The sequence below is a fragment of the Loxodonta africana genome, chromosome 3, assembly GCF_030014295.1.
Source record: "Loxodonta africana isolate mLoxAfr1 chromosome 3, mLoxAfr1.hap2, whole genome shotgun sequence".
Lineage (NCBI taxonomy): Eukaryota > Metazoa > Chordata > Mammalia > Proboscidea > Elephantidae > Loxodonta > Loxodonta africana.
In genome coordinates this window covers 30,654,340-30,681,113 of record NC_087344.1, presented here as the reverse complement: position 1 = coordinate 30,681,113, position 26,774 = coordinate 30,654,340, and the positions used below count along the sequence as shown (strand labels likewise).

General features: G+C 48.4%; 2 protein-coding genes across 5 annotated transcripts in view; one reads left to right on the top strand and one right to left on the bottom strand.

The window, feature by feature from the left end:
* Positions 1 to 4,837, bottom strand: part of LOC135230535 (basic proline-rich protein-like) — a 34,418-nt gene extending 29,581 nt beyond the window's left edge. Inside the window, exon 1 of the mRNA XM_064279907.1 lies at positions 4,629 to 4,837. Coding sequence (XP_064135977.1) covers positions 4,629 to 4,837 — 209 coding nt within the window. The remainder of the gene's footprint in view (positions 1 to 4,628) is intronic.
* BRD4 (bromodomain containing 4) overlaps positions 1 to 26,774 on the top strand; it is a 94,834-nt gene that overhangs the window by 29,519 nt on the left and 38,541 nt on the right. For all 4 annotated transcript variants that reach the window (XM_064280860.1, XM_064280859.1, XM_064280861.1 and 1 more), the window contains exon 2: positions 16,720 to 16,811. The gene's annotated coding sequence lies outside the window, so the exon portion shown is untranslated. The remainder of the gene's footprint in view (positions 1 to 16,719; positions 16,812 to 26,774) is intronic.

The following is a 26,774-nucleotide window of genomic DNA, read 5'->3' as shown; positions in this document are numbered from 1 at the left end:
CAAAAGAATCGTGTGATTTTCTGTTAAAATTGCAGACCTCTCTAGGAGCCATTAACTCTGAATTAGGGGAGGATTCTTTTTAAAAAATACTTGGAGGGCGGCTCTGCCCTTCATACATATGATCAGCTTCTAGTGGAGCAATGGGGTCTCTTGCCATAGAAGACAGACATGTGGGTCACACATAGGTGGCACAGGGCAGGATCCTCTACTTGAGCTGGGCCACATCCTAAACATATGTGTGCCCCAAGTGTCCACATCTGTGAGTATGGTGGTACTGGTTGCTGAGCCACTCTGTGCCAGCAGAAGGGGGCTAGGGTTAGAGTGTCCAGGGCACAACCCAAAGGTGACATGGGACATGCCAGCAGTTACCCAAGCACTAGATCCCAGGAACTAGGCTGGGCTGCATGGAGGTCTCTAGTGTGGGGCCCACCGTCTTTCTTGAGGCCTGGGGCAGAGTGGGGTGGATGGTATGTTTATAGAGATGAGTGGTTTGGCACTTTCTTCGATACGCTGATTTCCTAGTTGGAGGAAGTGGATGGTTGATTTCAGCTCAGCTCCCAAGTGGCTGGTAAGCTGTGGGGAAGTGGCTCTCATGCCCTTTTGGGGCAGGGAGGGGAGAAAAGGGATGTGACCGCAAGCAGCTCATACACAGAGCAGCAAGGCAGGCGTTTGGAGTTCTTTTCTTGTAAGCTGTCTCCAAGTTAACCACGGTCCTGTTCCTACTATGCCAAGATGCGGGCAGAAACAGTCCAAATATTCCAGCAGCTCTTGCAATCTCTGTTTTCATCTGTGGACTTCTGCCCTGTTTGTGTCCTTGGCAGAGCCAGCAGCACACCGTTGCTTAACCGTGATGAATGTCAGGCTCGGGCTGTGATTTATGGCGCCCGCTGGGGTAGGGGGCTGCGCTCGGGGAGTCGTGTGTAGGGGAGCACAGAGGACCTTTTCTGGTGATTGTTGGTTGCTGCGGAACCCAGTGTCAGGCTGCTGGCATGTCCTGGCTCCTAGTGACTCTCCCAGCTGGGACACCGCTGGCTGTAATGGACTTCCTGTTCAGCTTGCCTCTCAAATGAGATTGCAGAAGATGCCAAGGGCTGGAGTGGGGCCCCACCCAGGAGCACCTCTTCTGCCTGTAGCCTGCCCCTCCAGGGTCCAGCTTGATTGCTTCATGGGTGGGTCCTCCCTTTTGTGCTGCTGTCACTATTATGCCTTCGAGATTTCCAAGTGAGCCAGCAGCTTTCTGCCTCTTACATCATCCCTTTTGATGCACTCATGTGGAGGGAAGTGAGGGCTCCCCTAAGCGGAGCCCATGTCTCTGGTCCCTTCATCCCAGGTAGGGCCCACATCTCATCCCTTTGTCCCAGGTGGAGCCTCTCCCCAGACCTGAGCCTGCACGGTGGCAGATCCAACAGCAGATGAAATGTTTGCATGCCCTATTATCTGTGTGAATATGAAGTGTCTTGTACTTGTCCGGTGAACAAAACAAGGGAAGATACTCATTGACCTGTTGGGCTTTGATGAGTAGAAGACCTGAAAAGCAACTGAAGTCCCCCGCCCCCTGCCCCCAAGTGATTTTAAAATGATGTGAGGGCAGAGACAAGGGCCCTGAATGCTTCTCTGGGTCTTATCTGTAGATTGCTGGCCCCTTAAGGTAAAAATGCCAAACTCAGTTGCCACCAGGTTGCCTCCAACTCATGGCAACCCCATGTGTGTCAGAGTAGAACTGCTCTACAGTTGTCATTGGCTGTAACCAGGCCTTTCTTCTGAGACAGCTCTGGGTACACTCGAATCTCCAGCCTTTCGATGAGCGGTCTGGCACTTAACTGTTTGCACCAGGTGATGTTTTCTCAGCAACAGAAAAGATAAAAGCCCTCAAGTCTGTTTGGACCTGTGGAAGGAGCACTTTGGGGTCTTCCCAATCTCCACGGCCTGGGCGGCGGGACTCTTCTTGGCCTTTCTGAGATGGAAAGCATCGCAGCGAAGGAGATGCTGGATTTGGCTGTTTGGCCGTCTTGTATCCAGATGATAGGAACGTAGCTGAGGGCTGCTGCCATTTCACATCCTGCAATCACCCGATGTGTGTGGGAGAGTAACGGGCTGGTAGTTGAGTGAGCATTTGTTGGGTGCTGTGTTGACTGCTTTTACATATATTTTGCTTAGTCTTCACAAAACTATGAGGTAGATGTTACAAATTGCCCATAGGAGGAGGCTTTGGGTTGGAGTGCCTGCCCGGGGTCACACACACAGAGCTGGACCAAGATCTTCTGGCTCTGGAGTGTGTGTGTCACAGGGTCCCTGCCCTCGGGGACCACCCTCCCCATAAGGGACCTTGTACTGGGAGAGCAAGAGTGAGAACACACTGGGGTCTTGGTTGGTGAGGCCTCTAGCAGTCCCCTTCTTTCTGATGCTGGCTTGCAGAGTACTTGGAGTAAGTCAACATGTCTTCCTTTATGCTTCTGGATTTTCAAAACTCAAGACTCGGCGGTAAGGTCAGCAGATGTGTTCAGGGTGGGACCGCCACCACCCACCCTGAGCTCCCAGCCACTCATTTCTCAAGGCGCCACAGCCTCGACTGACCACACGGGCTGTCTCTGGGGTGAGGGCTGTCCCAGGCCTGGGCCTGGTGGGCCTGGCCATCTGACTAATGTCAGGCTGTCTTCAAACTTTTATTGAAGCCTTTTGACCTGCTGAGCACTGACTCAGTGCTATCTACACAAGTATGAACTGGGGATCACAGTGTGGGAGGCCCTGTGGTTGTGGCCAGCCAAGAACTGTCCACAGGAACACTTGGGAAGGCCACCCGAGGCCAACTTGAGATGGGATGTTTTCTTGAAAGGGAGGGCTCCTGGGAGAGAGATGGGATGCAGTGGAGGGCAGGGTCTGGGCAGCACAGGCCTGGTGTGTTCCAGGGAAGAGCTCCAGAGCACTAGGATGGCCGGGTGCCAGCAACAGTGAGCATCCCTGTGAGAGAGTTGGGGAGCCTGGTGGAGGCCTGGAGCTCTGTCATGTGCAGGACACAGGAAGGCCAGGCCCCTGCCCTCTGGGAGCTCCAGGCTGTGGGAGGTGGAGTGGGAAACAGTGTGGCTTCCTTTGCACACTGGCTTTCTAGGCTGGGCAGGCCCACCAGGTGCAGCTTCATGCCGTGTCCCCTTCGAGGAACCTCTAGCTGGTAGCTGACTTGGAAATTCTAAAAAGCACAAAGTGGTATCATGGCGTTGAGTGTTGCCGTCAACTGGAGAGAAAGCCATCCTACCTGAAGACTGGTTTTATCTGGCCCCTTTCCAGAGGACTTTATCAGGCATGGACCTTGGCACAGCCTGCCCACCATCCCTGTCCTGGACTATGGCACTGCTGCTTCCCACACAGGGCCCCATAAGCCAGGCCGTGAGCCCCACTCTCGTTTCAGCTTAGCCCTGGCACGTACCCATCACTGACAGCATTCTTCCCTGGGAACCTGCAGAGGAGGTCCAGGAGCTGGCTCTGTGGATCTCTGGAGCACACATGCCTGTCCTGGGCTGCCAGCTGTGGTGTACTAAGGAGACTTTACTGCAGAAAACAGAGAGAAAGGGGATGTCTGCCACAATGTCTACTCTGGGCAGGTTCTTTCAGGCCTCAGCAGATCACACATTACCCCGCCCTTCCCTTCTTGCGCCCTTGGCTTCCTGGCGGGAAGGAGGCAGTCTGCTCCATGAGGGTGTTCTCCACCTCGCTGCAGAGAGTGCAGCTGAGCACCGTTGTCTGTCTGCCAGGTATGTGTGGGCTGGCCAGCTTCTTCCTCATCCTGGTGAACTGCATGTACAAACCTTCCTGCCAGAAGTGTAGCCACCCCTCTGTCCACCATAGCTGCAGGAACACCAGGGGAGGAGAACATTCTGCCCTGATGCCTACATTTGTATTTTACTCAAACCAGAAGTGCTTGATTTGAGATCATGGGAAAACTGCTGTTGGTGACTTGTGTGGAAACTTCTAGACTCCCAGTATGTCCTTGTGTTGTACCATTTCTGGATTGTTCTTGATTGTGCACTGGTTCCATCTTGACTCGAGTGTAGAACCACCTGGGAGCTCTTAGTAGGCCCAGTGCTTGGGCCCTCCACCCGGGCCCTTTTCATTGAGATCTCTGGGGGACAGGCCTGGGTGTCGGTATTTTTTAAGGTATCCCTGTGCCACGCATTGGATGGCTCTGTAAGCCAGCGTTTGTGCCCATTTCCCACTCTGGCTCAACTGCTGAGTTGAGGATCCAAAAGCTGCCCAGTCTTGTGAAGAGACATAACTACTGGGTACGTTGTAGACTTTTTTGTGTATGCTTGGTAAAAGGTTTCTTGTTTATGTTTGTGCCTGGATTTTTGATCTGGGGAACTTCCTGAAATGAGTTACCAGCATCTTTAGCTTGAGATCTTCCAATTGCTGTCGAATTGACCCCGACTCCTGGTGACCCCATGTGCGTCAAAGTAGAACTGTGCTCCATGGAATATTCAATGGCTGATTGAAAGTAGATCGCCAGGCCTTTTTTCTGAGGAGCCCCTGAGTGGGTTCGAACCTCCAACCTTTTGGTTAGCAGCCAAGCACTTAACTGTTTGCACCACCCAGGGACTCCTTGCCCTAAGAAGCCAAGTAAGTATGGGTGCACCTACGTCTTCGAGTTAGCTGGGGGCCTCTCGCTGATGATGAGGTTGTATCCCGGAGACTGGGACAGGTAGTACCTGTGCAGGTCATGACAGCTGGTGCCCTCTGCATGGCAGTTCAAGTTGTGACTCTTGCTCTTCCGGGGAGTGCCTGCCATCAGGGTGCCAGCTGTGGCCTCCCTCTCATGTGCCTTCAGCTGCTCCTCTCTGGTGCCCATCACGTGCCCAGGAGAGATATGAGTCTGCCTTCTGGGAGTGTAGGAACCAAGACCAGGGTGGCAGAAGAGTGGCAGGCAGTGCTGACTTTTGGGGTCCTACCGGGAGCCTCTGGTTTCGAGCTGCAGTGTAAGTCCCAAGTGACCAGGAATCCTTTGAAAGAACTATACTGGCGTAGTTATGCAACTGCTGAGCTCCGGGTTTGTGTTACCTTCAGCTTTTAATTTGGCATATGGAGCTCAGCTGATGTGATGTTGGGTTAAAAGTGAGTGAGTTTATTACTCCTTGATGTTTCAGTCTAAATATCACTCTTGAGAGTGGTCCTGCCCCAGCCCCCTTGACCTGCGGGCAGTTGTGAGGACGTCCCAGGCTGTACTCGGCATGGTGGCCTGGCCTGAACCAGCCCTTTCCCCAGAGGACTTCGCTTCTAGACTTGGCACTTGTCCTCCTCCTGACCTGATGGTGAGTGCAGAGCCACTGTCCTCCCTCTGCCAGAAACCTCGTGGGCACAAAATTGTGAACCCCTAGACCCTGAATGCATTTAGTTTGGGGTGGTTGGTCTTCTCCAAGAAGCATCTGTAAAGGTTTTCTCACCTGATCATGGTGCCTTCCTGGGCGAGCCATCTTCTCCCGAAGTCCACATGTCACAGGCCAAGCAGTGCCCCAGGCTTCTGAGCCAGCAGCAAAGAGGGACACTTTGGGGTATAGCTAAGTCATCCAGGTCTACAGCCATAGGTGTCGGGGGGTCATAGCGGCACCTGTGAAGTTCCTGTGAAATTAAGCTCTTTTACCTTTCATCAGTTTTAAAAAGCAGTTGCTTTCAAATTGACCCCAACTCATGGTGACCCCATGTGTATCAGAGTAGAGCTGCGCTCTACAGGGTTTTCAATGGCAGTGACCTTACGGAAGTAGGTCGCCAGGCTTTTCTTCCATGGTGCCACTGGGTAGGTTCAAAACGCCGATCTTTGGGTTAGTAGTCAAGTGCAAACTATTTGCACCACCCAGGGACCTTCAAATTTGACCCATAAAGCTGTGAAACTTCTGCGAATTTGTGGGGAGAGAGAAGAGCCAGGTCAGAGCACAATGGCTTGTCCTCTTCACAGGAGCCTCTTTTTGGCCAACGTTCTTAAAGATTGGGCCCTTTTGGGAAAAGGGCACATTTTCAAAATTCAGGCTTTGGTCTGCTGAGTTACTGTCATTTGGCACTGCAGTCTTATTTAGGGAAATTTCTTTTGTTACAGTCTGGCAGAAGAACTAGTATGCCATAGGGAATGACCATCTTCTGGCTGTCATTGTAACCTGCCAGGGATGTAGAGCCAAGATGGACTGATTATAGGCACCTGACTGTTGGCAGAGAAGAGACGCATATCCTCTGCATAACCAATATCTGGGCGGAAGAGGAAGGCATCACAACCCCAGAGTTGTAGTGTGGAACCACCTTCATGAGCTGGGCTGTCATATTCTAAATTGATTCTAAAAGGTATATAAATCCAGTTCCTTTTACTGTCTTTAAAGGTGGTTTTATAAAGATAATGTTGCCCAAGTGGAAGCCGTGGTTCTAAGTAACCCTCAGTCCCTCAGTATTCAAAATAGATATGTGTCTGGAGAGCCGTCTTTGGAGTAACTGACATGAATGAATGAGAGGTTCCAATGGAGAGAGCTTGTTCTTTGAGTGGACTGTTTCTACTTAATGTGTAACATGGAGGAAGTGAGAGAGATTAGGAATGACAGCCACCACTCATCTGTCAGTTTGTCATACTGTGGTAGCTTGCATGTTGCCATGATGCTGGAAGCTATGCCACCAGTATTTCAGATACCGGCAGGGTTACTTATGGTGGACAGATTTCAGTGGTGCTTCCAAACTAAGAGTAGGAAGAAAGGCCTGACAATCTGCTTCTGAAAATCAGCCAGTGAAAACCCTATGGATCGCAACAGAATATCGTCTGATATAGTGCTGGAACCCTGGTGGTACAGCAGTTACGTGTTTGGCTGTTAACCAGAAGATCTGCGTTTGAACACATGAGCCCCTCCGCGGGAGAAAGATGTGACAATCTGCTTCCATAAAGGTAACAGCCTTGGAAACCCTAAGAGGCAGCTCTGCTCTGCTCTCTAGGGCCACTATGAATTGGAATCCACTCAACAGCACACTACAACAGTGCTGAAAGATGAGCCCCCTAGGTTGGAAGGCACTCAGAATACACAGTAGCTGTGACGATGCTGTCAAGACCAACAGTCGTGAAGATGGCTCAGGACCGGGCAGTGTTTTCATTCTGTTGTGCATGGGGTTGTCATGAGTGAGAGCTGACTAGATACCAGCTAACCACAACAGGAGTGGCAAGAACCTTGCTTGTGAAGTCACAAGGAGTGGGGACCAAACCAATCCCATCCCATCTGCCCTTTAGCTTTCTTTTTGCAGCAGTACTTACCACCTCTTAGTACATCACTTAGTTTTAGCTGTTATTTTCATTCTTGCTGGTCCCTTGTCCCCCCTCCACATTCTACCCCCAGCCAGAATGTGAACCCATGAGGGCAGGTGTCTTTGTACTGAATTCGAGAAGCCTGCCATGTGGCAAGATGCACAGTAGGTTGTTGATCGAGTTAATAAGTCAGAGATACAAAGTTTTTTTTTTTTCATTGTACTTTAAGTGAAAGTTTACAAACCAAGTCAGTCTCTCATACAAAAACTTATATACACCTTGATATATACTCCTAGTTGCTCTCTCTCTAATGAGACAGCACACTCCTTCCCTCCACTCTCTGTTTTTGTGTCCATTTAGCCAGCTTCTGACCCCCTCTGCCCTCTCTTCTCCCCTCTAGACAGGAGCTGCCTACGTAGTCTCATGTGTCTGCTTGATCCAGGAAGCTCATTCTTCACCAGTATCATTTTCCATCCCATAGTCCAGTCCAGTCGCTGTCTGAAGAGTTGGCTTTGGGAATGGTTCTTGTCTTGGGCGAACAGAAGGTCTGGGGAGCATGACCTCCAGGGTCCTTCTAGTCTCAGTCATACCATTAAGTCTGATCTTATGAGAACTTGAGGTCTGCGTCCCACTGCTTTCCTGCTCCCTCAGGGGTTCTCTCTTGTGTTCCCTGTCAGGGCAGTCATTGGTTGTAGCTGGGCACCATCTAGTTCTTTTGGTCTCAGGCTGATGTAGTCTCTGGTTTATATGGCCCTTTCTGCCTCTTGGGCTCATAATTACCTCGTGTCTTTGGTGTAGAGATACGAAGTTTCTACCTAAACCCGGAAGACCCCAAGTGACTGGGACACATCAAGTCCTTCCCCCAGTGCCAGCCAGGATCAGCAATGGTTTTCAGCCTGTTCCTCACCTCAGCAGCCATTTCCTTACAGAGGGAAGCCAGATAGATACACATTACAGTACTCTGATCACAGGAGCAAAGTTTATTTTAGGAGTAATCTGAACACTTAACCTTAACCCCTCCATCCAAGCCTTGCCTGGGGTCTGAAGCACCGTCATATCTACTACTTTCTATCTAGGGCCTGCTGGGGCCAGCCAGAAATACCGTCTACCTCTAGAATGGATGGACTTTTTTTTTTTTTAATAACAGTTTTAAAATCTCTCAAATCATACCTTGAGTTGAATTGTTCACCTGATTTCTGTAATTGCTCACTAGAGATATTGAACCCACCCCATGAGGGAACTTTTGTCTATTAGGGGAGGAAGCTGGCTTTTTTTTTTATTGTGGTAAATATGTATGTAACAAGTCGCTTGTCTTCCCAACATTCTTCGCATGTACAATTCAGTGACACTGTTGTTAGGTGCCATGGAGTTGGTTCCAACTCACAGTGACCCTGTGTACAAGAGAATGAAGCACTGTGCCCGGTTCTCCACCATCCTTAGGATCCTTGTTATGCTTGAGCCCATTGTTGCAGCCATTGTGTCAGTCCATCTTGTTGAGGGTCTTCCTCTTTTTCACTGACCTTCTACTTCCCCAATCATGATGTCCTTCCCCAGGGACTGGTCCCTCCTAGTAACATGTCCAAAGTACGTGAGATGAAGTCTCACCAACCTCGCTTCCAAGAAATATTCCGATTACACTTCTTCCAAGACATATCTGTTCATTCTTCTGGCAGTCCATGGTATACTCAGTATTCTTCACCAACACCATAATTCAAAGGTGTCAGTTCTTCTTCAGTCTTCCTTATTCACTGTCCAGCTTTCACATGCATTTTATGAGGCAATTGAAAACACCGTGGCTTAGATCAGTGCACCTTAGTCCTCAAAGTGATATCTTTGCTTTTTAACACTTTAAAGAGCTCTTTTGCAGCAGATTGGTGCAATGCAGTGCGCTAGTGACGTTAGTTAATGTCTATCATGTTGTTCAACCATTACCGTTATCTGTTTCCAAATTTTCTCGTCACCGTTAAAGAAGCCCAGTGTCAAGACATTCAGGCTGCCAACAGATACGTGAGGAAATGATCACGATCATTAGCCATTAGAGAAATGCAAATCAAAGCTACAGTGAGATTCCATCTCACCCCAACAAGGTTGGCATTAATCCAAAAAACACATAATAATAAATGTTGGAGAGGTTGTGGAGAGACTGGAACACTTAGACACTGCTGGTAGGAATGTAAGATGGTACAACCACTTTGGAAGTCGTTTTGACGCTTTCTTAAAAACCTAGAAATAGAACTACCATACAATCCAGCAATCCCACTCCTTGGAATATATACTAGAGAAATAAAAGCCTTTACACGAACAGATACATGCATACCCATGTTCATTGCAGCACTGTTTACAATAGCAAAACGTTGGAAGCAACCAAGGTGCCCATCAACGGATGAATGGATAAATTATGGTATATTCACACAGTGGAATACTAAGCATAGATAAAGAACAATGATGAATCCATGGAACATTTCATAACATGGAGAAATCTGGAAGGCATTGTACTGGGTGAAATTAGTCAGTTGCAAAAGGATAAATATTGTATGATGACAACTATTATAAGAACTGGAGAAATAGTTTAAACAGAGAAGAAAATATTCTTTGATGGTTATGAGAGGGGATGAGGGAGGGAGGGAGGGGTAATTCACTACTTAGTAGATAAGTTTTATTTTAGGTGAAGGGAAAGACGATACACAGTTACAGTAGACGTCAACACAACTGAACTAAACCAGAAGCAAGGAAGTTTCCTGAATGAAGTGAATGCTTCAAAGGCCAGCGTAGCAGGGGCGGCGGGGGTTTGAGGACCATGGTTTCAGGGGACATCTAAATCATATGGCATAATAAAATCTATTAAGAAAACACTCTGCATCCCACTTTGGGGGGTGGATTCTGGGGTCTTAAACGCTAGCAGGCTGCCATCTAAGATGCATCAATTGGCCTCAACCCACCTGGAGCAAAGAAGAACGAAGAACACCAAAGACACAAGGTAATTATGAGCCTAAGAGCCAGAAAGGACTACATAAACCAGAGACTACATCAGCCTGAGACCAGAAGAATTGGATGGTGCCCGGCCACAACCGGTGACTGCCGTGACAGGCAACACAACAGAGAACACCTGAGGGAGCAGGAGAGCAGTGGGATGCAGACCCCAAATTCACATAAAAAGACCAGACTTAATGGTCTGACTGAGACTAGAAGGACCCTGGAGGCCATGATTCTCAGACCTTCTGTTAACCCCAAGACAGGAACCATTCCAGAAGTCAACTCTTCAGACAGGGATTGGACTGGACTGTAAGATACAAAATGATACTGGTGAGGAGTGGGCTTCTTGGATCAAGTAGACATATCAGACTATGTGGGCATCTCCTGTCTGGAGGGGAGATGAGAGGGCATAGGGGTTCAGAAGCTACCTGAATGGACATGAGGAGAGAGAGTAGAGGGAGGAACTGTGCTGTCTCATTAGAAGGAGAGCAATTATGAGTGTGTAGCAAGGTGGTTTTTTTTTTTTAGCAAGGTGTATGTAAATTTTTGTATGGGAGACTGACCTGATTTGTAAACTCTGACTTAAAGCACAAAAAAAAAAAAGCCCAGTGTCCCCTAAGCAGTGAGTACCCCTTTTTCCCCTCCCTCTCACCCCTGGTAACCACTAATAAATTTTGGTCACTGTATTTCATGTAGGTGGAATCATACAGTATTTGTCGCTTTGTGACTGACTGATTTCACTCGACATAACGTTTCAAGGTTCATCCATGTCGTAGCATGTATCAGGACTTCATTTCTTTTGATGACTGAGTAATATCATATTGTATGTATATGCCACATTGTGTTTATCCGTTCGTCTCTTGATGGACTTTTAGGCTGTTTCCACCTTGTGGCTATTGCGAATAACGCTGTATTCAACACCGATATGCTAGTACCTGTTTGCGTTCCTGCTTTCAGTTCTTTTGAGTACCAACCTAAAGCTTACATTTTTATAACTGTGGGTCAGTATTGAAAATGGAACAGATCAGAAACATGAAAATGATGGGCCCAGAGCGAGAAGGAGTTGTGTGTGCTGTGAGCTCTGTAGGCATCTGGGTAGCTGGGCCAGTAGGGCAGACCCCCAACAGGTGTAGCCTAGAGGGTCTTAATGCGAGGCTGGGGTGTATACGTTTGTGTTGAACAAATGGGTGAAATCCCTTTCTCCCCCAGCTTGTAGTATATCTGTTTTGGTAATGTTCTGGGTATCCGTGCACCCGTTTCTTATTAAAGAGATTTGAGTTAGAACTGGATTCGATGAGGGTTTTCATCTTCAGCACCCATGGTGCTTTTCTTCACCTGAAAGTATAATCCATTTTGATGCCATTCCTATGGCAACCAGTGAACTCTAAGGGAACAGATTCTATTTTTGTGTTCCAGCGCAGCAGCAGGATTGGTGAAGGCTCATAGAAAATTCCATTGTAAGTTCTGTGTTTTGAAGAGATAGGAAATAGTACAGTCCTAAATGTTAAATGTTTAGCACTGACTGTCTTTCAGACACCTCTGATAATCTGCATGTCCCCAGACTTGGTCTTGGTTTTTATGGCATTAGATTGGGGTGGGGGGGCGGGGACTTGGTAGGAGCTGATTTTTAATCCCAAATAGATCTTTAGGGGCTTCATTCTTTGGGTTTCGATATTCAGTAGCACCTTGTTCCCACACCTCCATGTGTCCAAGTGTATGCCACGCCACTGCCCCATCTGACCTGAAGGTCACATTGTTTTTATTACCTGTATGATAATAAAAACAATTAAGTGATATAAACAGTTAAGTGCTTGATTGTCAGCTGAAAGGTTGGAAGATCGAATTCACACAGAGGTGCCTTAGAAGAAAGGCCTGGTGATCTGCTTCCAAAAATCATCTATTAAAAACCTCGTGGAGCACAGTTCTACTCCAACACTCAGGGGCTTTGCAGGAGTAGACTTGACAGCAACTAGTTTTAACTGATCCTGTGTTTAAGCTAAATGCCACCATTACCACAAGACAAAAATGGGAATTCCTCTTCCCCTTCAGGTCTACATTTAAATGTCATTTCCTCAGGAAGCCTTCCCTAGCCTGCCCCTGGCTGAGGCTCTTCTACCACCCTAGGTTTTCCTGTCAACAAGTGTAGGGACCTGTCCATGGTCCCCAGTGCCCGCATGGACACCTTACCCATGTGTCATATCTTTCCTAACTTCCATTCTCTTGGTTTTATCCATTTGAACAATTCTTATAGTGATTTTTGGCTCGGAGAAATGATTTTGAGTAGGTAAGAAGCTAGCTTTCTACTAGGATAACTGGAGACACTGTTGAGGGCTTAGACAGGGCCTGGGAGCTGATCGAGGGCCACCAGAGGTAGAAGGAATGCAGCCTTTCTGTTGCTCAGCAGCTTGATTCAGAGAGGCCTCTCCCATTGGAGCCACCTTGCAGGGAGGGGACGGGGGCATTGAGCCTCGCCTGCCTTTGGCAGGCTGCATATCGAAGCCGCTCCCACTGACCTCTCCCTCCCCTCAGCAGACGGTACTGTTGCGTGTCCTCCTCAGCCGGTGAACAAGCTCATTCATGCCATTCACTGAGCCTGCTCTGACCCGGCCCTCCATCTGCTGGGAAAGCACCCGGCTGTACTGTCCCGGCGCCATTCTGCAGGCGTTGGCTCCAGGGCGTCCCAGCCAGCACCAGCTGCTCAGCGGCCAAGAGAGAACAAGAGAAAACTGTGAAGCCTTCAGGGGTCCTTACATGGTATGGGAAACCTTAGTTGTGGGGGACCCAAGGCAGTATCAGTGGTTCCCTGGAAGGGGGCTTGTGTTTGATGCGGCAACTCGTAATCACCCCGCTTATCACTGACTCCTATATGCCAGTTCCTCCTTCAACAGGGTCCTTGCTGGCACTTAGGAGGCTTCTTGAGAAACTTCTTTCATCTCGCGTTCCCCTTTGGTATGTTCCCCTCAGTCAAACTCTCCTTCAGTATTTAAAAAAAAAAAAGATTAGTTGCTTTCAAGTTGAAACGGCGACTCCAGGTTTGTCAGAGTAGAACGATGCTCCATAGGGTTTTCAACGGCTGATTTTTAGAAATAGATTGCCAGGCCTTATTTTTGAGGCAACTCTAGGTAGACTCGAACCTCCAACCTTGCAGTTAGTAGCCGAGTGTGTTCACCATTTGCACTACCCAGGGGCTCCTCCCCTTCAGTATCTGATGCTTTCAAAACCTTTGTGTACTTCACTTTTACCAGTTCTAGCATGTTTTTTTAGCATGATTTCCACTTCCCACTCTCTCACATTAACTATTCACCTTGTGCAGACACCTTACCGTTCCTCTGGTTTAGTGACCCACACTGGCATGCCCTGGGCCAGCACTCCTGGATGTGCCCTGCGCCACACTCCATTCTCCACACACAGCCAGATTCTCCTGGACACACAGCTGTCCGTGTGGACACTTGGAACTAGGCGGATAGAATAAAACCAGCATGAAATTCCTCTCTGCCTGGCAGATAGTTTGGGGATTGAGATTAATTCTGGGCTTCTCCTTTGGCCTTAGCCCCAGGGAATCCAGTTGACTCAGCATGCCCACCCCCCACCCCCACACCCTTTTTTCTTGTCCATGCAGAAGCCTCTGTGTGGAACCTGCTCCCTGCCCTGTCAGCAGTGTTCCCAAAGCAGGGAGGCCCACCCCAAAGTGCACGGCTCCAGAGAGAACTAGGGCTTCAACCTGGGCAGGGGTGGCGCCTCCTTTGGCACCCTGCAGTCTCACTGGGCACAGCATTGCCCTCGGGGTCTGGAGCCCACTCAGCCCAGCCACAGCCACTTGTAGTCACGCTCCCTTGAAGCCATGCTCCCTGGGCTGAATCTCATGCTGGCTTTCTCTTCAGAGCTGCTAACAAAAGCAAATTCAACACTTAACGTTTTGCCACATTTGCTTTATTTCTGTATAAATGCACACTGGTTTTTGGCTAAATACTTTGAAAGTAAGTTGCAGATGTTATACTTCACCGGTATGTACTTGAGCAGACATCTCTTTAGGACTCAGGGTGTTCTGTAAAACCTATAAACCACCATTGTTACATGAAAAAGTTAGCAACAATTCTACCCTGTCTTGAGATTTCCCGTGGTTTCTCCAAGAGTGTCTTTTAACTGTCTGGCACGCCCCCTCCAAATAGGTTCACCTGTTGCGCGGGATTATGTTCTTCTTTTCTTTTAATATTTCAGTTTGTAAAAAGTCACGTTGAAGCACAGGTGGGTCAGTGAATGGTGACGGTGGTGAGCAGGACTGATGGGGCCAAACTCCCTAAACACAGCATGGGCTGGGCCCCGCTGGAGGCCTTCTAGATCTGCTCTGGCCAGTCCAGCCTTCTGTCCTCATGTTGGCCCCTGAGCACTCCAGACAGGGCTCAGAGACTGAGAGCTGTGTTTTTGTTCTAAATTTTAATTCATCCAGATCTTGATTTTTAAACTCATGATCAGTTCAGTTATTGGAGGACTTTTAAGTATGTTGGGAACAACTTGGATATGTGCAATTAAATTTTATGAAATTTAAATACCAATTAAGTATTTCAGATGAAAACTTAGTGCCTGATTTGAGATGAGCTGTAAGTGTAGAGTGTTACTGTTGCCCTCGAGTCTGTTCCAACTCCTGGCGACCCTGCACGTGCAGAGCAGAACTACTCCATAGGGTTTTCAAAGACCGCGACCTTTCTGAAGCAGATCACCAGGCCTGTCTTCCGAGGCAACTCTGGGTGGACTTGAACGGCCAACCTTTCAGTTAGTAGTTGAACACTTAACGGTTTGCACCACCATTGCAAAGTACCCACTTGGATTTTGAAGATTTAGTATTTAAAAAAAAAATAAGGTATCTTGGTTTTTTATGGTGATTTTGTGTTAAAATTAACAATATTTTGGCTATGTTGGGGGGGTTGATAAAATGTATTGTGAAAATTAACTTCACTTGTTTCTTTTACATGACTGCGGCTCGTAGAAAATAAAAAAGTGCATGTGTGGCTCACGTTCAGTTTGTTGGCGTGTGCAGATACGGTGCTAGTGTGGCGTGCCTCGTCTTCTGACTGCAGTCCCCGTTCTCACCCTCCATCAGTCCTCCTGTTCTTCCCTTTCTGTACCACTGAAGACTGCGGGCCCTGCTGGGGTTTGGTGCGTTTTCTGCTAGTATCTCTTTCTCCTCTTCTGTCCTGATGAGGCCTGGGGCCTGTGAGTGTCCGTACCTCTTGCGGCACTTCACAGGGTGCCCAGTTTGTTCGCCATTAAGTGTTAGACTGCTGGAGGGGGTACTCTGCTACAGCTCCGGTCCATGTGCCTGGCCTGAGGAGCTCAGACATTTGTTGTAGCCGCCAGAGGTCTGTAGAATGGTGAGGCTTGTCTGCAGGGTTTGTGGGGCCAGTGTGCTGATGGGGGCTGATCTGTGTTCCTGGATATGGGGGAGGAGGTCTCTTTGCTCCTCTTCTGTTTGGCTCTTGGCCCTGGGTTCTCAAGATAGAACAAGGCATGGGAAGCGTTGGTGGGAGGACATGGGGCCCAAGAGAGGGGAGGTGAGCACCAGCTTCTTCTTCATCAGGGGAGTCACACCCAGTCTGCGATCTGGGAGGACTTAGAGAGTCAAGGAGAGTGATCACAGGGAGCTAGGATGTGCCCAGCGCATTTGTAGCGGAGTAAACTTAAACCGTTTAGGCTCACAGAGGGGCTGGCAGGCGAGCCCTGTGGGGAGGCAGTCCTCGCTTTTTGTGCCCTTTACCCTTTTCCCTGCAGCAGCTTACTTGAAGTTGACGCAGGTCTTGTTTTCACTGGGACGTCATTACACGTGCTTAATAATAAATACTTAAAATCTACATTCTGATGCCTGGGTCCTGGATTGCCTAAATGGTGACCCAATGCATTTGGGCCTGGGGGCGTGGCACCAGCGCCCTTCCATGTGGTGACCCTCCTCCTCCACCCACTGGCGGAGCTGTCCAGTTGCCGTCAAATTGATTCCCAACTCCCAGTGATCCATGTGTGTCAGAGTAGAATTGTGCTATATATAGGATTTTCAGTGGCTAATTTTTCAGAAGTAGATTGCCAGGCCTTTCTTCTGAGGAGCCTCTGGGTAGACTTGAGCCTCTAACCTTTCAGTTAGCAGCCAAGTGCATTCACTGTTTGCACCACCCAGGAGCTCTCTGGGGCTGTTAGTTGCAGGCAAATTCAGCAATTTAGACACTGTCATCTCTCACTGGTTGTCTTTTGGGCTGTCAGTAGTCTTCAGTTCCTGTTTTGTAAACCTGGGACTTGGGGTCTTTCTGACTCTGACATTGATTTTATGTCACTTTCTGCTCCCTTTTCTTTGAGAAGAGTGATTGTGCCTCCACCTTGAACGGCACCCGTACCCCTCCCCCATTGTCTGGGTTCTGTACCTGACAGCAAGGTGAGGATAAAAGGGGCCTTCCCTGAAATTGCTTCTTAGCGTACCTGGATACTGACATATGTAACCTTCTTTTTTCCAGATCTGTCTTTTAAAATTGAGCCTCACAATGAAGGTCAGAGGGTACCGTCACTGAGGAAAAGGACACCCCGTAAGCGCCAGCTCTTCATCAAGGTAAGTAGGCTCTGTGTCTCAGTCCCGAGTCGCCCCATGGCCTTGCTTGTCACACACAGCCTCTTTCGGGCTCCTGGGTGGGTCTCCTTAGCCATCAAAGGCTTGGTTTGGCCTTCTCCCCACCCATGAGGGCTCTGGTGGTCGTGGCTGAACTGTCGCGTAGGCAACAGGGTCATGGGTCTCTAACACTCGTGCCAGCACTGTTCCCGGGACCCCCTCTGGCCCCAGTGAGTGTGGGTGTGTCCAGAGGACACTACACGTCGCTTTCCCATTTGGTGGTCCAGTCACTGGTTGAGTGTTGTTTCATTTATTACAAGTGACCAGCATGGTACTCGGCATGGACGTACATGTGCTTTGTCCTCTGCCCTGGGGCATCCTGCTCCTCTGGGAGACTGACTGTGCCGGGCATTTGGTGGCACACCTGGTGGTCGGCACTGACCACATGACTTACCTGGGCTTCAGTGCCCTGGAAACACCATAGTTGTCTTTTTCCTAGTTTTAAATTTTCTTGATGAAGATAGTGAATACAGTTTCATCCTTTTGTTGGAAATGGGAAGCATTCACAGGACCCGCATAACGTTATCCTCAAAAGTTTTCTTTCTGGGTCTACACCTGGGACAGTCCAGGACCCTATTACTAGCCTGTTTGACTAGCCCAAGTTTCTCATTCTTAGACTCTTCCCTGGTTTTAGTTCTCCGTCCTCCCAAGGCAAACATCATGCCCACTCTGCTGCCCCCTGAGTCTCCTGTTCCCCAGGGCCTCCTGGGCAGAGGGCATGCTCCACTTTCAGAGCCCCACACAAACCAGCCTTGCTGCTGTCCCCATCACTTTCTGGGTATCTTGAGACGTACCTCTCAAAGTAGGACTTTTCTATGCACACCAGCAGTCTTGTTAAATTGCATTTTGTATATTGTGTTAAGTTGATGTTGGTGCCATGGCCCACACGATAGCTCTGTTGGAGAACAAATTCCTGAAAATAAATGGTATAAAGTGAGGGTGATGGGTAAAGGAGATGGGGTTACAGCTTCCAGGAGGAAGTGTTGCCCTCACCTTACCTGTGGAGGCACAACCCAGGCCCGGGCCATGGGAGTACACAGTCTGAATGAGTGACGCCACTGTGTATCCATCACAGCGTCCAAGACTCTAAACACTGAATGAATGGGGGCATTGGGGAACTCGGCTGGGGCAAAGCTGCTTTGAGAACAGTTAGAGAGAGGCAGAAAAACAGCCACACACCCTCATGGTTCCTGGATGGCACAGGCAGTTTGCAGTTAGCTGTTAATCTAAAGATTGGCTGCTTGAACCTACCCAGCGGTGCCACAAAAGAAAGGCCTGGGTAAAATTGGAAAAGTAATAGGCTAAATAGATCCATGTTATTGGTTTTTCAGTGTTAATCAGTAGTCATCCACATTCCACTTCACCTGGTGCTTCCAGGTGCCTGTCCTAATGCACAGCTTTACCTAATGCCTCTATGCCTTCTCATTCTGACTTTTAACTAAACATTTTATCACGTAGTTTTCCCTTGCCTTGCCACAAAAGTCCAGAAGTATATGGAACACCGGGGTTTGCAGACTGCAGCCCGTGGGTCAATTAGAGTTTTAATGACACACAGCTGCACTCACTGTTCAAGGATTGTCTACCACTGCCATCAGGTACAGGGGCAGAATTGAGTGATTGTGGCAGACACTGACTATATAGTCCTCAAGGCCAGGAATATTTATAGAAAAGGTTTGCTGACATCTACTGGAATATGTTTTAGCCCAGCAGTTTTGATCTCGTCTGCACCAGAGTTTTGTGTTGTTTTTACTGTATGCTCATCACAGGAACACGTTTTAAATTCACCAGTCCATCACCCAGATTTAACCCTCAATGCCGCGATGTAAATGCATAGGTGACAAGGGATACCTTTTACCATACCTAGACAGCTTTTGCAGGGAAAAGATGGTGTGGAATTGTCACCACCACCAACTGCCATGGAGTCAACTCCAACTCATGGCAACCCCATGAGTGTCAGAGTAGGACTGTGCTCCATAGGGTTTTCAATGGCTGGTTTTTCAAAAGTAAATCTCCGGGTCTTTCTTGAGTGGTGCCTCTGGGTGAACTGGAACCCCCAGCATTTTGGATAGCAGGTGAGCGCATTCATTGTTGCCACCACCTGGCGTCTTCTGCAGAGTTCTCAGTACCCCTAATCGAGTGGTCCTGCTGTCTGGTTCCTGAAGCAAAGGGACTGGGTTTCTGGTTGGCAGGATTGTGGGCTGCCCGGGTCTGGCACCTGCTCCTCTGGGCTGCAGGGTCCCTGTGGGCCTGTGTCCTCTCCGGTGGGTGACAGAGAGCTTGAGCGTGTCACACAGCCCCCAGCAGGATGGCCAGCTTGTCTCTGCCTTGGGTCATGTGGTTCAAGGCACACTGCAGAACCGAGTCGGAGGGGTCGGGTCGGAGCGTGCACCAGCTTCACAAAGGAGGATCAGGCTCTGATGGCAGGTTTGTGTAGACTCCAGGCAGTGCTATTTGCTGATGCTGTGGCAGTGTTCTCACCAGTCACCTGAGCTAGTCAGATGGAGAGTCATGCACCTGAGCTTCCCCACTAGCACAGATTGCAGCTGACCAGGGCCACCCGCCATGAATGCAGATCAGCCACTGCCCCAGGACCAGGCAGATGGACTTTCTGGTGTGTAAGTTATGTCACCATGTACCCAATATTTCAGCAAGAGTGCTCCCAGGGTAGGATGAGATTTGCTGTAAGTCGACTTCTATACGGGAGTTGCACGTTTTGCTAAAGTCCAGGTCACCCCTCCTCATCTCTTTGTATCTGGGGAGAATCTTGAATTTCCCCAGTGATTGTTTGTATAGGAGCCATGCAAAAGAGGGCAGTTAGTCTCGTCTGTTTGGAGAGCGTGCGGCTGTAAACTCATAATCAACTCTTAAGAAGGCTTAAGCCCAGTGGCATGGACCAGCGTCTGGCCTGGCATGAGATAAGGCTGAGCCCACATTCCCCCAGGCCCTGACTGTTGAGAAGCACAGGTAACAGCTTGGTCTCTGTCCCCCTAACCCTGTCTGTGCCAACAGGGAGATGGCCTTAGGTTTCTCCCAGGCACGGCCTCCTCCAGCTGTCAACAGATGGCCAGGGGGACTGTGTGGCTGTCTCTGCTCCCATTTGTGTACGGGCATGACATTCTTTGGAAATACCTCTAGTAGACATTTGCTGGGGACCCAGCTCCTGGGTCACGGTGCTTAGCTGCTTTTGCAGGGGAAGGGGTGCAGGGCACACAAAGCTCCAGGTGACCAGGGCAGACCAGGTCACCACCCATTTTTCCTTCACCATGCGGTGATGTTAACGAAAATGTTGCTGACACCACCTTGTAGCGTTGCTGTGAGGGTTCACTAAGCTGATAGAGGTCAAGTGCTGAGTAAGTGGCCAGCCCCACCCCCACTCGTGTGGCTGCGGTCATATAGCCTTCCTGCTCACCCGCCCTCCTTTGCAGCCTGCTCCCTGCAAGCTCTCTTGAGGAGAAAGGTCTACGAGTGGGAAGGGGTGAGGCAGTCACTGGCTTCAGTACAAAATGCGGCTGGCCACAGACGCCAGGTTTGTATTCAGCCTCTTGAGATGCATGGAACCTGCTATGGCACTGATTTGGGCCAGGCGTGTTTGGTCTCACTCTTGTCCTCTCAGGCAGGTCCTCAGAATCCTAGGACCAAGCCCTCCTCTTCTTCCTTTCGTGACCACCAGCTAATCTCCCTCCTTGGTCTGGGGACAGGTCACTTGGCCCAGCTCCTTTGCCGTGAGTCGACCCTGAGAACCCAAACCAAGACCCATTACTGTCAAGTCAATTCCGACTCATGGTGACCTCGTGTGTTACAGAGTAGAACTGCTCCATAGGATTTTCTTGGCTGTAGTATTTATAGAAGCAGATTACCAGACCTTTCTTCATGGCACCACTGGGTGGATTCTAACAGCCAACCTTTAGGTTAGTAGTTAAGCGCAAACCGTTTGGGGCACCAAGGACCTTAGCCCTGTGAACAGAGGCCCCCAAAGCCCTGTTGTCAAAGAGGAGGGCCGCCTGGGGGGACTGACTCAGTGGGGGTGCTGTGGTGGGGGGCTTCCACCAACTTTGCAAGTAGAAGCTTGCTCATTGATCTTCTGAATTTGTTTCTGATTTATTTGAAATTTTTCGGTGCCTGTTTTTAGACTCGTCTGGACAAACTGGCTAGATTGTAAATAAGGTCAAGAGTACTTTTTGAAGCAGAAATAAAGTAGTTTCTTTGTGTTGAAAGTCAACCAGCATTATAGTTGTGCTATCTGTAAGTGCCCCCACGTGTCTGTCATTTAGTCGTACTGTGGGGGCTTGCGTGTTGCTTGCTGCTGGAACCTATGCCACCAGTATTCAGATACCAGCAGGGTCACCCATGGAGGACAGATTTCAGCTGAGCTTCCAGACTAAGGCAGACTAGGAAGAAGGAACCGGCAGTCTACTTCTGAAAAGCATTCGCCAGTAAAAACCTTATGAATAGCAGCGGAACATTGTCTGATACAGTGCTGGGAGATGAGCCCCCCAGGGTCAGAAGGCTCTCAAAAGATGACTGGGAAAGAGCTGCCTCCTCAAAGTAGAGTCGACCTTAATGACGTGGATGGAGCAAAGCTTTCGGGACCTTCGTTTGCTGATCTGGCGCAACTGAAAATGAGAAGAAACAGCTGCAAACATCCATTAATAATCAGAACCTGGAATGTATGAAGCATGAATTGAGGAAAACTGGAAATCGTCAGAAATGAAATGGAACTTTAAAACATCGATATCCTAGAAATTAGTGCAGTGAAATGCACTGGTATTGGCCATTTTGAATCAGACAGTCGTATAGTCTACTATGCTAGGAATGACAACTCGAAGAGGAATGGTGTTGCATTCATCGTCAAAAAGAATATTTCAAGATCTATCCTGAAGTACAACGCTGTCAGTGATAGGATAATATCCATACACCTACAAGGAAGACCTGTTAATACGACTATTATTCAAATTTACGCAGCAACGACTAGGGCCAAAGATGAAGAAATAGAAGATTTTTATCAGCTGCTGCAGTGTGAAATTGATCAAAAATGCAGTCAAGGTGCATTGATAATTACTGGCGATTGGAACGTGAAAGTTGGAAACGAAGAAGGATCAGTATTTGGAAAATACGGCCTTGGTAATAGAAACAATGCCGGAGGTCGAATGATAGAATTTTGCAAGACCAGCGACTTCTTCATTGCAAATACGTTCTTTCACCAACATAAACGGCGACTATACACATGGACCTCGCCAGATGGAACACAGAGAAATCAAATTGACTACATCTGTGGAAAGAGACGATGGAAAAGCTCAATATCATCAGTCAGAACAAGACCAGGGCCAGCTGTGGAACAGACCGTCAATTGCTCATACGCAAGTTCAAGCTGGAACTGAGGAAAACCAGAGCAAGTCCACAAGAGCCAAAATATGACCTTGAGTACATCCTACCTGAATTTAGAGACCATCTCAAGAATAGATTTGACGCATTGAACACTAGTGACCGAAGACCAGACGAGTTGTGGAATGACATCAAGGACATCATCCACGAAGAAAGCAAGAGGTCATTGAAAAGACAGGAAAGAAAGAAAAGACCAAGGTGGATGTCAGAGGAGACTCTGAAACGTGCTCTCAAACGTTGAGCAGCTAAAGCAAAAGGAATAATTGATGAAGTAAAAGAACTGAACAGAAGATTTCCAAGGGCGTCTCGAGAAAACAAAGTATTATAATGACATGTGCAAAGAGCTGGAGATGGAAAGCCAAAAGGGAAAAACATGCTCGGTGTTTCTCAAGCTGAAAGAACTGAAGAAAAAATTCAAGCCCTGAGTCACAATAGCGGAGGATTCTATGGGGAAAACATTAAACAATGCAGGAAGCATCAAAAGAAGATAGAAGGTGTACACAGAGACATTATACCAAAAAGAATTAGTCGATGTTCAACCATTTCAAGAGGTGGCATATGATCAGGAACCAATGGTGTACTGAAGGAAGAAGTCCAAGCTCCTCTGAAGGCATTGGTGAAAAACAAGGCTCCAGGAATTGATGGAATATCAACTGAGATGTTTCAACAAATGGATGCAGCGCCGGAGGTGCTAACTCGTCTATGCCAAGAAATATGGAAGACAGCTTTCTGGCCAACTGACTGGAAAAGATGCATATTTATGCCTATTCCCAAGAAGGGTGATCCAACCGAATGTGGGAATTATAGAACAATACCATTAATATCACACGCAAGCAAAACTTTGCTGAAGATCTTTCAAAAACGGCTGCAGCAGTATATCAACAGGGAACTGCCATAAATTCAGTCCGGTTTCAGAAGAGGACGTGGAACCAGGGACATCATTGCTGATGTCAGATGGATCCTGGCTGAAAGCAGACAATACCAGAAGGATGTTTACCTGTGTTTTATTGACTATGCAAAGGCATTCGACTGTGTGGATCATTAACAAATTATGGACAATGTAGGGAAGAATGGAAATTCCAGAACACTTAATCGTGTTCATGAGGAACCTTTACATAGATCAAGAGGCAGTTGTTCGGATAGAACAAGGGGATACTGATTGGTTTAAAGTCAGGGAAGGTGTGCGACAAAGTTGTATCTTTTCACCATACCTGTTCAGCCTGTATGCTGAGCAAATACAAGAAGCTGGAGTATATGAAGAATAATGGGGCATCAGGATTGGAGGGAGACTCATTAGCAGCCTACATTATGCAGCTGACACAACCTTGCTTGCTGAAAGTGAAGAGGACTTGAAGCACTTACTTAGTGAAGATCAAAGACCACACAGCCTTCAGTATGGATTGCACCTCAACATAAAACAAAAATCCTCACAACTGGACCAATGACCAACATCATGATAAACGGAGAAAAGATTGAAGTTGTCAAGGATTTCATTTTACTTGGATCCACAATCAACAGCCATGGAAGCAGCAGTCAAGAAATCAAAAGATGCATTGCATTGGGTAAATCTGCTGCAAAGGACCCCTTTAAAGTGTCGAAGAGCAAAGATGTCATCTTGAAGACTAAGGTGTGCCTGACCCAAGCCATGGTATTTTCAGTCGCATCATGTGCATGTGAAAGCTGGACAGTGAATAAGGAAGACCGAAGAACTGATGCCTTTGAATTGTGGTGTTGGCGAAGAATGTTGAATATACCATGGACTGCCAAAAGAACGAACAAATCTGTCTTGGAAGAAGTACAACTAGAATGCTCCTTAGAAGCAAAGATGGTGAGACTGCGTCTCACATACTTCGGACATGTTATCAGGAGGGATCAGTCCCTGGAGAAGGATATCATGCTTGGCAAAGTACAGGGTCAGCGGGAAAGAGAGAGACCCTCAATGAGGTGGATTGACACAGTGGCTGCAACAGTGAGCTCAAGCATAACGATTGTAATGATGGCGCAGGACAGGGCAGTGTTTTGTTCTGTTGTGCATAGGGTCGCTATGAGTCGGAACAGACTCAACAGCGTTCTAACAACAACATCTGTATGTGCTGTCTGACCTCCTCTGAGACCCCTCAGAGGAGCTGGGATGATAGTGAAGCACGTCGGGGGGCTTCCTCAGAGGGTCTGGGGATGTGAGCAGGAAACATCTTTCTGTTTTATTTCCATTAACCTAGAAGTTCCCAGACTTTCCTGGTCCATAGCCCCCTTAGTGTCTCAAGTTTTTCATGATGTTCCTAGGCCAAAAGAAATACTTAACAGTTTTGTATAATAGTGTGTTAGGGCCCGGCAACTCGTTAAATATTAATATCCCAACAGCTGTGTGACTGAGAAAATAAAACACAGATACTGAAAGGAAAAGTATTCTTAGTTCATCCTTAAATAACCATGCTTCCTTGCTGGTGGGTTTGTGTCCGTGTTGGGTGCTGCAAGCTCAAACCTGGGCACCCGAGCACCATGATTCCTGTTCCGTGTGGCTTTTTGCATCGTTGTGCTCTTATTACAGCGACTGCTGCACACCAGGCTTGGCAAGATGTGACATTGTCAGAATGAACATGGTGCAGGTTGACGTGAAAGCTGTGGATGGCCCGTGCTCAGAGTTCCCGCAGCGCCCCACCAAGCTCGTTGGGATAGCCAGGGCTCCTCAGCACTCAGTTTGGGAACCACGATGCTCAGCTCTAGTATCTCCTCATCTGTTCCCTATTCCTTTCAACTGGAAGCATGGTGTAGGGCTCCTACTGGGAGTAGATTCTGAGTCAGGCAGCCAGCTTTGGGTTGGAAACAGAAGGTAAGATTCTCTTCCTGTCTCCTGGCATTCCTGTCTCAGTACGAAACCTGAGAGGGGCAGCCTCTTTGCATCACTTAGACTTACGACTTTGAGTGGCGTTTCCTGTCTACTCTGCCCCAGGACTTTAGGCTGTCAGTTCTTCCTTTCGTCTGCAGGTGGGTGTAGGAGTCAGCATTGTCAGAGCGCCTCCAGTGTAGGAGTCGCAGGGAGTGCGGGAAGGGGGTGAAGATGGCGCGGCTCCCAGGTGTGTGTGCAGGCAAGGCTGGGAGAGATCCAACCTCCACAGGGAGGTGCTTGCGGGGGACGGGGCCAGGCAGCCTTTGGGGCACAGAACCGGATATTTGGAGCACAGGGTTTGTGTGTGAGGAGGTAAGAGAGGTAAAGGCCTGGCCTGGGGAGTGGAGCCGCCTCTGGGGAGAACTCACACAGGGAGCATGGCCTCAGAAAAAGTCCTCTGGCTCTTGGGTGGAGCTTCTCACCAGGCGCCTCTTGTCCAGAGTCTGAAGCAGACTTTTGACTAGACATTCTGTTGCCTTCCTTCATGTTACCATCTCTGAGAGATTTCCTGTCTCTGAGAGATGAGTGGCTTCTGGAGGCTTCCTGAGGCTCTCTCTTTCCTGCAGACATGGAGGGCTGAGCCAGTAGGTGTAGGTTGCCTGGGTTCCACAGCATGGTTGGTTCAGGATGTGGCCTCAAGGCACGCTGACCTCACAGAGCGGCTGGCTGGGCAGTCTAGTCAGGCAGGCCAACTGGAAGTTCTGGACATGGCATGGATTCCTTTGGTTCAGCCATCATTGCCTGGCAACCCTCCACATCACGAGCATGGATGTCTTCTGCCTTCGGTCGTCTCCAGCTGTCTTCTAAAAGGAACTCCTGGCCCCCGAGTCCACCTCATCTATCGAACATATGTCACTTGTGCCTTTGAATTTAAACTGATTTCTTGTTGTTGTTAGGTGCCATCCGATTGGTCCCCACTCATAGCAACCCTGTGTACAACCACAAAACGCTGCCTCACAGTCTTTGCTATGCTTGATCCCATTGTTGGAGCTTCTGTATCAGTTCATCTCGTTAAGGGTCTTCCTCTTTTTTGCTGACCCTCTACCTAGCATGGTGTTCTTCTCCAGGGACTGGTCCCTCTTGATAACATGTCCAAAGTAAGTAAGACAAAGTGTCACCATCCTCCCTTCTAAGGAGCATTCTGGGTGTACTTCTTCCAAGACAGATTTGTTTTTTCTTTTGGCAGAAGATTGGTATGTTCAATATTCTTCACCAGACCACAGTTCAGATGCATCAGTACTTCTTTGGTCATCCTTACTCGTTGTCCAGTTTCTGCATGCACGAGGCAATCGTAAATCCCATGGCTTGGGTCAGGCACAGCTTAGTCCTCTTGGTGACGTCTTTGCTTTTTAACACTTTAAAGAGGTCTTCTGCAGCAGATTTTCCAAATGCAATATGTTATTTGATTTCTTGACTGATGTTTCCATGGGTGTTGATTGTGCATCCAGGTGAAATGAAATCCTTGACAACTTCAGTCCTTTCTCCTTTTATTAAGATGTTTTTTATCGGTCCAGTTGTGAGGAATTTTGTTTTCTTTATGTTGAGGTGTAATCCATACTGAAGGCCGTAGTCTTTGATCTTCATCGGTAAATGTCGCAAGTCCTCTTCGCTTTCAGCAAACAATGTTGTGTCATCTG